The sequence below is a fragment of the Lolium rigidum genome, chromosome 2 (assembly GCF_022539505.1).
Source record: "Lolium rigidum isolate FL_2022 chromosome 2, APGP_CSIRO_Lrig_0.1, whole genome shotgun sequence".
In the NCBI taxonomy this organism is placed as follows: domain Eukaryota; kingdom Viridiplantae; phylum Streptophyta; class Magnoliopsida; order Poales; family Poaceae; genus Lolium; species Lolium rigidum.
Window position 1 is genome coordinate 141,269,398 of NC_061509.1, and position 12,301 is coordinate 141,281,698.

The following is a 12,301-nucleotide window of genomic DNA, read 5'->3' on the forward strand; positions in this document are numbered from 1 at the left end:
TTAGTACAAACTTGCATCAGAGTTCTGAATTATCATACCACTCGAGGGGAGATCTAACCCTAATCCAACTCAAACCAACCCTCTGCACAGCCATGTAGGGACTAACCATGGGGACCTACTACCTTACTATTACTTCGGTTTCAAAATATAAGCCTTTTTAGAAAGCTAACTAACTTTCCAAAATGGCCTATATTTTGGAACGGAGGGAGTAGAACAGTAGCATCTTTCTGTGTGTAACCATCTGGAATCCCTTACTATTTACAATGTAAATCTGCTGTCGTAGCTGATTACTCTGTCAATTGTTCCATGCTGCTGTACTTTGCAAACAGTCTGCTCTTGTTGGCTTCCCACCATTTTTGTGCTTCCTTCTCGACAAAGTGTTTCCGGCTGCATTATTGATCAAAAAAGCAAGTTATTGAAAAAGTAAACTCTTTAGGTAATTCGTGTGTCGACTGACAAGTATCTTTTTCCGGAGTTCACCTGAACCGGATGCGTTTGAGGCCCTTGTTTCCACCGGGGGATGTGACAATTGTGACATACACCCCACGAGAGATTTGCTCGACTGTGCCATAGGAATCAATAGGATGAACAGTGGCAACTGTTTCGCCGGCATAAATATAGCTGTTATTGGGTTCCTTTCTGCCATTTTGACGCACGGTGGAGTCATTGACCGTAGCTGTGTTTTTAGAATGTATACATTCCCTGCCTAATTGCTCATGGTGATCTCTGATGCCGCTTGGCTTTGATTTGACTGTCACTGGGGTTTCGTCCGGTGGGTCTGGTAATTCTGCTTTTACTCCACTAGTGATGCGGCTAAGAATAGTCTCGGAGTTGTATGATTGCTCACCAGCTGAAATCTTCTTTGACAAAGCATTCCTCTGCACATTTTGCCCCAGACAACTGATTTTACATCAGTAGTCACACAGTATCTGAAAAGGATGGAAATTGACATAGGTTGTTAGACTTATACCTGATTGGTTAAAACCTTTATAATGTCTTTTGCAGCTTTACTCTTTGCTGCTTCATTCCTGACAGTTAGCCATGTTTCATCAACTTTTCGTTTGTACGACTGAACCTTCAGACTCCTATGCCGGCATTGTTCTGCAAGGGTGGTCACCTGCTTAGATAAGAACACAATAACTATGATCAATACTTCCATCCCAGTTTAAAAATAAGACAGTAGTTAGTAAAAATATATGATGTAAAAGGAGGCCAACAAAAGGCCAACATTACATACTATATGAATTACCTGTGCTTGAAGCTGTTTCACTTCTCTTAGTAATATCTTTTCCGCCGAATCTATCTCTGCTTTCAAATTACTAGCTGCTTGTGGCAAAGAGCTGGTACACTTTGATGGCACTGATTCAGGCATTCTCTGTGTAAGAGAAACATTGACTCTCTGTTTACTTGATGTGGAACAGCATGGAATGTTGTCTCGTGCACATCTGAATTGACTTGGGCACTCTACTTGCCCCCATCTCTGTGTTCTCACTTGATCCCGAGGAGCCATGTCTTGATTTCTCTGATTGGAACCCGGTGACATTGACATTTTTTCCATGATTGAATTTGCTTCCTTGATTATACGTGACAACTTTGGTGTATATGCTCTTATTTCTGTTGGAAATGGCTCCTCCTTTCGGGTCGTCAGTCGTGAACTTAGTGTGCCATTTTCTTCATTTATCTGCAGTTGAGTGAAGCACACATCACAAACGCGGTACCTTTTGCTCCTATCTGGTACAAGAGCTGCCCTCGAAACCTTGTTGCTGCTGCAGGAATTGCAGAACATGGAACCACAGTTGTAGCAATGGTGCTTCTTCCTTGTGAAGCTAAATGACAACCCGCAACTGCGGCATACAGATTGATCCTTGCCTGAGATTGACCTATGTAAACAAACCGCAACAGTGAAATTGGAGCCACAAGCTATACTCTCCACTTGCTTTTCTTCCAATGACTCCACTAGAGTTGGGGAGCACCTGTCAGCATAGTCACCTAAACCAAGTTGACCTTCTGTGCCTTTGCCCCAAGTATATACCCTTCCATTCATTGTTAAAACTGCGACGTGGGAAGAGCCTGCTGATATCTCTCGGACAAACTCAGTCTTAAGAGGCCCTTCAACTGTACAAATAGATGCGTCATCGGTTTGGTGGTTAATCCCTAATTTTCCATGTTGCTTGCTTCCAATGGTGAAAACAACACCCGTTATTGTAAGTGCAACTGTTAGTGTCTTCGCACAGGATACCTGAGCAAAATCAACATCAGTGAGTGGCTTGACACATGTTGGTACAAGCTTCAGTTTATCGTCGGCATGGCCCAGCTTTCCTCTCTCTGCATCGCCCCAGGTGAACAGCTTCCCACTAGGAGCATTGCTCTTGACATTACCTAATATTTCCACAATGGCAGCTGTGTGCCATGGCCCACATGCAACAGCCTTGGCTCTTACCCCCTTCAGAGACTCCACTTCTTTGGGCCGAGCAACACTCTTGGTGTCACCATGTCCAAGAACACCAAATGTTCCATCGCCATATGTGAACAGTTGACCAGAGGAGGATATGATAGCTGTGTGCCATTGACCACATGAAATCTTCAGCACAGATATGCCATCCAAAGGATCATACAGTTTGTGTGGGAACCATTGGCTTCTGTGACACTGATCATCCCCTAAACACAAGCTGTGAGCCCCTTCACCCCACTCATAAAGTTCTCCTGAAACTGCAAGTGCACAGGTGTGCTTTGCCCCAAATGCAATAGTCTTCACAGGGGTAAAGGCAAGCGAGTCAATAATTTTGGGATGTGAGACACCGACACCTACTTTGTGTCCCAATCTATCACCACTCTCTTTATCCCAGGAAAAGACCTCCCCTTGCTTAGTAACTATTGCTGCATGTTCTTCTCCACAGGCGACATTCTGCACCTCAAGAATCTGGGTTGAGTTCAATAACCTTGGAAGTGAGACATTGGCTTTTGATGCATCTCCATGGTCTAACACACTGCCAAGAACGTCTCCCCAGAAAAAGATGTCCTTCGTAGAATCTGTTCCATATGCCACATGTGATCCTTCAGATGATTTTAGTTTAGGCATTTGGGTAATTCTTTGCTCCTTAATTTTATTGGCATCCCCTGTATCCCTCAAACTGTTTTTATCTTTGTTTGCCGTTTCAGGGGTAATCCTTTCCAAATAGAAATCTAGGTCTGACAATGTTCTCTGCCTTGGAGAGACGAATGATTCTGAGCAATCCAGATTGCTGTTCGATACTTTGTTCTGTACCAACCTAGGACTGCCATATAGTGAGTGTACCTTCACGAACAAGTTAAGTAGATAAGTTCATAAGTTATAATTGGAATCTAACAATTAAAAATACTGCTCCCTCCGTTCCATAATTTTTTGTCATGGTTAGTTCAAGAACTAAAACCACGGGAAGGATTATGGAATGGAAGGAGTATGTGATAACCTTATTTAATGTGAATTGTGATTTTTTTGGCAACTACACAAAGTGCATTATCAAATTTCCTTACTATTATCTTTATGTATAGAAAGGGTTAATTTCACAGCTTAACATCTCTGTCGTTGTTAATTTAACCAGTTCTGAGCCTAGTAGCGGATGCCCACTGATTAGCAAATCACCAGAATATTTATTTCGTGTAATCCATGAAAAGCCACATGTCATGTAAACTCATACTTGAACAAGCTATCATGTTCTGATATAGAAACCACAGCATGCATGAGTTCCAAAACGAACCTGGGTGTACTTTCTTGTATCATGCAATGAAAATAGCCTAGTCCTTTGCTGAATATAGCTAGGAGGGCTATTTGTGCAACTGTGTATCTGGCGGCTGCTTGTTGAATCAACCAGAAGAAGAGGACCGAATAGAGCAGATACTAGCCCTGTTAGACCTAGACACCAACATTCAGCTTGATCCTTGTCTTTGCAGATCTGGGTACACATGTGATTGTAAATACTAAATAAATTTTAAAAAGGCAGTGATACGAGGAATTAAGAGAATTCTGAACTCAGCAATATGAGGCCTAGTAAGGAAATACCAAGTCCAGTGAGAATTCACCATTCTCATATAAGACTGACAAGGAGTGAGGTTCCTTTTCTGGCCAATGCAAACGCAAAAGGTTTGTCTGTAAAATACAGACATATTCAGAATATGGGCGCCCTCATATATATTTTATGGGTAAATAATAATGATAGTAATATGTGTACTGGAAAGGAAAACCTCATACCGTTTTCTGTCCTTGAACTACACTAGACACAGAATCCAAGCTCAAACGTTTTTCCCTCCCTTTGGAAAACCATGCCAGCATTTTTTCATCCTGCAGACATAGAAAGGTTATGTTGCAGAATTGTCGTTATCTAGAAGTTCAGAATACTAAACTTGGCCAAACTATATCAAGCGGATACTCCAGATTTGGGAATTCTTGACAGTACAATAGAACGGTTTTCTGAATATGAAAGGGGGTCAGAGGTGTTATGAGTTCAATTTTGAATGATTTCAACTAATGAAATTTAAGACACATGTGGATATGGCAGTATCATGTTACCTACAAATGATAATAATAACTAGATAGTAGGAATTGGGGAGAAGCAAAGAACATTAATACACTTGTAGAATGTGTAATGCTCGTACTTCAGGTGTTCTTGTGCTACTGTGAGATTACTTTGTTTATACCTGAATTGTATGAGAAGCTGCAGTACAATTTAAGAATGCATTTTTGGTACAAAAAGAAATGAGGTAGGGGCAATCCTGAAAGTTAGACTTGGAGTTATCTGTCGACATAGCCGTATGATGACTACAAATATATTATAGCAGTAACAGGGCATAAAGGAGCACGATGAGATGGGATCAGACGGACTGATGCCAGACATGTGGATAGTTCAGCAGAATTCACTAAATGGTGCTGATCATTCCTGTGGTAGGAGTACATGACGAAAAATTGAGAAGTCTAAAGCAATATCTTGACTAACAGTGATGTACCTTGGTGAGTTTTAGCAGACTTATTTCTGTTTCTGTTTAACACATTAACTTCAGCGTCTGAAGTGAAACATTTCTTATCTATTGCGTGAAATTTCTTGATAAAAGTAAATAAACCTGCACTTTAGTGCTTTGCCTTAAAACGCTTTGTACCATTGAGCTTAACATCATTGACCAGACTCAGCAGTACCGCACCGCATGGATACTACTCACTACAAGTCTAAAATTTTACTTGATTGAATTATACAGGTTTTTTGTTATCATGACTTTGCATGATCCAAGCTATGATTCTGTGAAGGTAGTGAAAGAACATGTTTTTCTAAAATATCGTAGCGTTCTGTTAAGCGTAATTACAGTGCCAAAGAGCTACTCACATAAGATAGCCTGAAAAAGCAGAGCTTGGGCTTCCCGCTCTTCCCGCATTTCAGTAGGTGTGCGCCCTTCTTCAGAGCAACAATGGCCTGAAGAAAAGGGCAGAGCAATTAGACCACGTAATGGAGGAACTCCTGAGATGTGCCTCTTTCCAGCATTACTGTTTCTCGTATAAGTAGACACAAAAGACTAGAAAATCTTGAAATGCCCAACCACGTAGAGTGATCAGAGTTCGGACAGGCACAAAAGCAAATGACGTGTGTTTCAAGCCTTAAAATATTATTATAAAACTGAAACATGGTGTCTAATGTAGTTTTCTTCTTCTCTTTCAGGAAAATGCAGAGTGTCTATTGGCTGGCCTAAAACAGAGAGGAAGAACAGATCCATCTACGTTAACAAGGACGCAGTGAAATCACAGGCGGCCAAAGAAGAACCATTCTTCACATAGATCTCAAGACAACAGGTACCAGGATGGTTCAGAAGAGAATGCAAGGTAAAAACACCCGCAGCAGCGTACCTGCTCGACTCCTCTAGTTGCAGAGCTCCTCCCCTCAAGGCCTCCAGCCATTACCGGGAGAGAAGATCAAACAGAAGAAACCGAGGACAACACCCTAGGGTCAAGTTCAAACCTCCTTTGATCAACAGTGGGAGAAAGCAAAAGATAGCCGTGGAGTGACAGAAAGCAAGCACGCAAGAAAGAAAGAAAGAAGAGGGAGGAGAGAGCTTGAAGAGGAGGGAGAAGGGTCACTGAAGAACGAAGGCGAGCTGAGCAGGTCAGGGACCCGGAAAAAGGGAACAGTGGCGATCGTAGCCGAGCGTGGTTAAAGATGATGGGGGAAGAGACCCAGCGGAGGCACCGGCCACCGAGCCTGGTGTGTGCTTTGTTCGACAGACGTAGACAGACACAGGCACTGGGAGAAAAGTAAAGGCTTCCTGGTACTCTCTTCTGCTGCCGCGGCAGCTAGCGCGGTTGCAGAGGTAAATCTTATTCATTTCTCCCTGTTGATTCCAGCACGCTCTGTTACCTAATTATTATGTGTCCTGTGTGTACAGTAATGTACTATGCTGGTATTGCAGAACCTGTTTGCATGTACTCCCTCCTTCCTATGAATTTTTTAGATTTGTTTAAAATTGATATCTACACCCAATTTTAGATAAATCTAAGACAATTTTCATGGAACAGAAGGAGTAGTTTATCTGTACATTTACCATGCCATCAGTATGGGCCTTGAACTTTCTCTATTGGTGTGCGGGGAGTGAGAGGAAGTGGTTGTATCTGTGTATCATTTGCGCAAGGCACACCCATTTTTGTAGCATGTAAGTGCTTCCGTGATCTTATGGATTTCACTCATGTCAAATCCCAGGATTTGCCACGATCTTGCATACTACGAGTACAAGGCGCCGAAAAGGCTAAAACTCCGGTCTCTGCCTTGCTTTCCCTACGGCAATTAATTAGCACAAGATCTCGCAGGATTTGATGATCTGATCTCTGATTATCCTCATCAACACTCTCGCAAAAGAGGAGTCATCATCGAACCTGTCTAGGACGATCTAGCACAAGAGGAAACGCAGCATGCTAGCTAGGCTTGGCCGCTTGGGACATGCGTAATCCAAGAGGATATGCAGAGATTAGCGGGACAGCAAATGATGGCCCGGCAGAAGGAGATGGAAGGAAGGCGTTGCCCCTGTTCGGGCCGGCACAGCGGCTGGACGGCAAAATGATGTCGCCCCGGATGCTTTGCTCCAACGTGCGGAAAGCAGCAGCGAGTACTGCCTACGGTCCTGAACTGATCCATCCTATCTTGTATCTCTCTGATTGTGTGCGTGCTTGTGCCGTTCACTGCGTATGTTTGACAGCAGCCGGTACGTGGTGGAGTAGTGTAGTAGTGCTACACACACAAGAGTGGTAGTGCCTTTATGCACGGCACTAACCTTTGTCCAGGACATCCCTATTTACTGCATATTTACTGTATGGTTTTACAGTGCATCGTTGCTAACTGTACTGGTGTCTGAAGCTGCTTCCTGCCTGCCCGTGTGCGTCTCGGGATGTTCTTGTTGAAACTTACGGTGAAACAAATGAGAAAAGTAGACATAAAAATCAGCCATGAAGATGCAGGGGCCTTGGACCTTGGAGTCGTGATGGACCACGGCCCCTCACTGGTGGCTGGTGGGAGAGTTTTCGTTCTTTGTTTAGGGTTTTTTTTTCAGCATCCTTTTTTGGGACTGTGAGACGACGGTGAAGTTAGAATAAGTAGACATATAAACAGTCATTAAAATGTAGGGACATGCGGAATTTGAAGGTGCGGCAGACTTGGAGGATTTTTGTTCTTTATCTAGGTTGTTTTCATCATCTTTTTTCAGAATGGAGAGGTGTGTCTATTCTTCTCCAAGTCAGAATAACTTTCTCTCCACCCTATCCTCGCTCTGGTAGTGAGACACGTCTATATTCTGAAGTTAGAATAAGGGTTTTTTCTTGTCCTATCCTCGCTCTGGTGGTGCGTCTACCATGGTGTGTGGGGGGGGGGTCATGGGATTTGGTCGGTTTTCGTGTTCGTTGATGTGGTTTCAGATCAGTCTCTTCCAATCTATGATTGTTATCATTGGTGATGGTTGCTAGTCTACTGTGTTAGTTCTTTGCGATCTTAGCACGACAGCTTCATATCTATCTACTATAATAAGCTCTACTACAACAAGTTTTACTCAGCTTCGATGGTGGAAGAGTCTCTAAACTAGGCTCTAAACTAGGATAATGCTAGTGTCTATAGTCCAGCATGTATAGTAGACAAGCAAAGCCCATCATGACTCTATAGTCCAGCATGTAGGCTGTAAACTTGGCTCAGCCCATCCAGAGTCCACTCAGAATGTATGCAAACTTCATACAAAGATGTTAAAAACACTACATGCAACCAAACAAAGTCTTGTGCTCACTTTTGGACCAAATTTCCTAGCCTCTTTCACTTGCAATTGAGTGCCGGCCATGTTGGGCCGTTGGATACATAAACAGTGGAGGGTTGGGAAACTTTCCACAAAAAACATGCGCATATCTTGCTGTGGTTCCACGAGAGCAGCAGTTCTACCGTGCTCTCTCTTTTTCGATAAAGAGAATATATTCATATAATATATTAATATCGAGAGAACCAAATACATTTAGTTTCTACAACAATGTAATATTTTTAATAATAGTACGGATGCACATAGATAAAAAAAAATTAAGAAAATAAAAGTCCCGCTACGGTATTTTAGCTCTAGCAGCAACAATACATCCACCACCAAGACAATACTTGACCTCCAGGATTTCCAAAAATGACGCCTTGAAGAAGGAAACAGTGCACAAGCATCATTTGTCGCCTGATCAAAGATCTTAGATTTTCAACCCGAAGATAGTATCCGCTCTCAAAACAATTCCTTCAACAAGGTTATTGCCAGGCACAACCAATTAAGACCAGACCTTCGATTTTCGTCCTGAAAGGTAAGATTCTGAACTTCACGTGTGTTGTCGCCCCCACTTGCATACTGTTGTTGCCAAATCCAAAACATCAAGCAAGTCCCCCAACAATGCAGAGACTCGAACCTCTATTGCTAGACCTCGAATCCGGTATTCATGGTATTCTCGGCCTCTAACTTCACAATGGAGCAAAATTTCTATTGATGGCAAGAAAGCATGTGTGTGCACGACCGAATACCACCCGATCCAGCAAACTCTAGGCATAAGGTGCACTATGACATTCATTGGCGGAGCCTTTCAGAACTCATCACTCCGGCCAAATCAAGGACCAGCCTCAGGAAGTTCCCCCTCTTCGCACAAGAGGGACCCTAGGACCGCCACCTTTATTTTTCGATGCGGATGAGCAGGCCCCCATGCCGCCATCCGCTGCCCAACGACGACGAAAGAGGTACATAGGTCGGTGGACAAACAACAGCGGAGGCCCACCCGACCCAGATCAAACCCACACGTCCCGGAAACGAGCCTCGCGTCTTAGATCGGGCCCGCTCGGCGGACGTTAGCGAAGGCGCGCCGCCACGCCACGCGGTCCTGGCCGCCGCCGCCCCAGCTTCCATATGATGCGGGCGGAGCAGCCCTTCACGCGCAAGAGGGGCAACCGACGTTGTCTCCTCCAAGCCCCAATGGCCTAGACCGGGCCACGCCGCCATTGCCCGCTGCCATGCTCCGGGCGCTGCGGCTGCGCACCACCACCATGATGTGGAGGTTGGGAGGCCGCCACCCTACCCCTACGCCGTGCGGAAGCCCCCTCCCCCCGCCACCATGCCACGCGGGCTTTGTCCAGCGACCTCCAGTGGCGGCGAGGGAGGGGAGGGCGGTTGGACTTCGCGAAGATAAATTGCATGAGTACTAGGTCTAGTCTAGGCCGAAAGTATACTACCTCTAGGCTTTTTTGAAAAGTCAAACGAAGTAAAGTTTGACCAAACTTTTAGAAGAATCTATGAACAAATATGATATTTTGTAGATACCATATGAAAATATATTTCATTATCTATCTAATGATATTGATTTTGTACTTTTCATGTTAATATTTTTTGATAAAAATTTGGTCAAACTTGACATAGTTTGACTTTTTCAAAAAAATATAGACCTTAAGTTTTGGGATGGAGTTAGTATATAGGAAGCTAAATTGGCATCCGTGGAGATTTAAACTCAGGTGTTGGGTGGGTACATCCACTCCCTAACCAGTTAAGCTAGGCTCTTCGGTGACCTTTTTAGATTTGTGTCAGATTTTCTCTCTCTTTTTCTCACTTTAGAGAATGTAGGTACAGTACTAAATTTGAACCTTTTGTATCCCTTAAACCATGAGTCCAATTTGATAAGTGTTTGAATATTTTCGGCTCCTAGCGAAGAGTCAAAGCAAGACATATGGTCAAAGCAAGAATTAAACTTAATAAAAATCAGACGGATATCTAGATGCTCCCTAAATTTAATCAAGTGCAAGCATATGGTCCTAGGGCCTAGGCTCATAGCCTTGCATGTGCGCTGGCTAGAGCTCGACATGTGGCGATCGCGCGCTGGAATTTCTCGAGAGTGGCCGCCTCCAAGGAGACGAGCAGGTGCGCGCTGCCGTCGCCGCAGCCCGCATCCAAGAGGTACACCCAGCCGCCGCGCACGGCCTCCGCCCGCGTCATCACGCGCGGCTTCCCCCACCCGAAGTCGGCCTCGTACGTGCGCAGGTGGTACCAGCTGTTCATCCGCAGCTCCGTCTCCGGCAGGTTCCCGCTGTCCTCCGGCCGCCCGCCCTTCTCCGCCTCCATCTCGAAGTAGTACGTCCACCGCCGACCTCAGCAGCCCGTCGTCGAACCGCTCCGTCGTGCCTTTTATTCGGTTGGCGACGGAGGCCAGCGTCTCCGACACGACGTCCCTCACCGCGGCGGTGGCGAACACGTTGACGACCCCGTTCCCGAAGTACCCGTCCGGGAGCGGCGGGTCGAGGCGGCGCCTGACGTCCACGGGGAAGTTCATGCGGGTGACGGCGTCCGGGTCCAGCCGGCGCGCGACGCAGACGCACCGCCACACGAGCGCGCTCACGGCGCAGAACGTGCTGGCGCCGCCGCAGCGGCGCTTGAGGGCGCGAAGCTGGTCCTTGGAGAAGGCGAAGACCTCGGTCGCGACGGCGGACGTCCCCGAGGGCTCGTGCATGGCTAGCCTGCTGCAGAACATCGGGACGGTTTCGGGGCGGACGATGGGCGGGGACCGCGCGCGGAGGAGGCGGCGGTCGTGGAACGGTGGCTCTATCGCGGCGCGCTCACCGTCCCTGCAGTACCTCGCCCACGTCCGGATGAAATGGAACATGCTGGCGCCGTCCACGACGGCGTGGTGCCCCGCCGTACCTACGACCGCGCCGCCGCACCTCAGGAAAGTCACCTGCACGGCCAGTATGACGGACGACGGCTGGACGCGTGGACAGAATAGCTTCCGTAGCTCCGGCGAGTCCCTGAAGTCCTCGACGGTGCGATCGGAGTGGGCGACTACGAAGAGCGCGCCCTCCGCGTTGCAGTTGACCTCTATACGGCCGTCCGAATCCGTGCTGAGGCGGCCGGCCAGAGGGTAGAACGGGACCAGGGCCTTCGCCATGGACTTCTTGAGCTTGGACACGTTGAAGAAGTCGTCCGCGGCGGCATCGGCGAGGTCGCTGGCGCTGTAGAGATGGACGAGCGGGGTGTAGCCTCGGTTGGCCAGCACCAGGTCCAGCGCGGAGAGCCAGAGCGCTTTACGCGGCGTCTCGGCGCTGGGCGGTACGAGGCAGGAGTCGACCACTCGTACTGATGATCTTGAACCCATGTCGTGCTTCCTTTTCTGCTAAACAAGAAAGGTTCACTTGATCCGCCAAAATGCGAACAAATAAATACAAGAAGAAGGTGCATGCAGTGCACAGTTTGGATAGCGGATCCACCATGTGTCTTTGGAGAAGAGAACTTGTTCATTTCTTCCTACCGCCAAGCAAACATGACAGCGATTATATCTACTACACTCCTATAGAATTTTCAGATAGCATAACCCGTACGGAGTATAAGGGAACGTGAAAGCAAATCTCAAACAAGGGAAATTTGTCCAGTACGTGCCAAGTGCCAACTGGGACCATTACAATCGGGCGGCGCCTTGATTTGTCCTGAGGACATCGAGAAAGGATGTTGAAGAGGTTGATGTGGATGCGCACGTACATGCATGCAGCTACCAACCATACCAAATACGAAGTGTTTGTCTTTGAATTTGACACCGTTTTGGACTTGGCGGAGATTTGTGTTGCATGGATTTGTTCGTTCCGTCGTGTATGTGGACAGTAGTTCTCGAGGTAGCACGAGCAGATGACATGGACTAGATCCAAAGCTTTCCGCGGCGTCATTGATGACATGTACCAGAGGGCTTTTCACGACGTCACGCGTGACGCCGCGCACGAGCACGTTCTTCGGTCTTCGCATGTGACTTCGCAAGCGTTCTGTCTAA

The 12,301-nt window shown here is 46.4% G+C and overlaps 1 protein-coding gene and 1 pseudogene across 1 annotated transcript; both read right to left on the reverse strand.

Annotated features, from left to right (window-relative positions):
* Window positions 1-287: 287 nt before the first annotated feature.
* Window positions 288-5,952, reverse strand: LOC124687360 (PH, RCC1 and FYVE domains-containing protein 1-like). Its single transcript, XM_047221153.1, has 9 exons — window positions 5,867-5,952; window positions 5,352-5,438; window positions 4,229-4,318; window positions 3,901-3,932; window positions 3,676-3,686; window positions 1,250-3,309; window positions 971-1,117; window positions 481-878; window positions 288-387 (listed from the first exon to the last, which is right to left on the reverse strand). Exons 1-9 carry the CDS (start codon window positions 5,915-5,917, stop codon window positions 288-290), a joined length of 2,976 nt encoding a protein of 991 aa, XP_047077109.1. The 5' UTR covers window positions 5,918-5,952.
* A 4,365-nt stretch (window positions 5,953-10,317) lies between these two features.
* On the reverse strand, window positions 10,318-11,665 carry LOC124687361 (annotated as a pseudogene).
* Window positions 11,666-12,301: the final 636 nt, after the last annotated feature.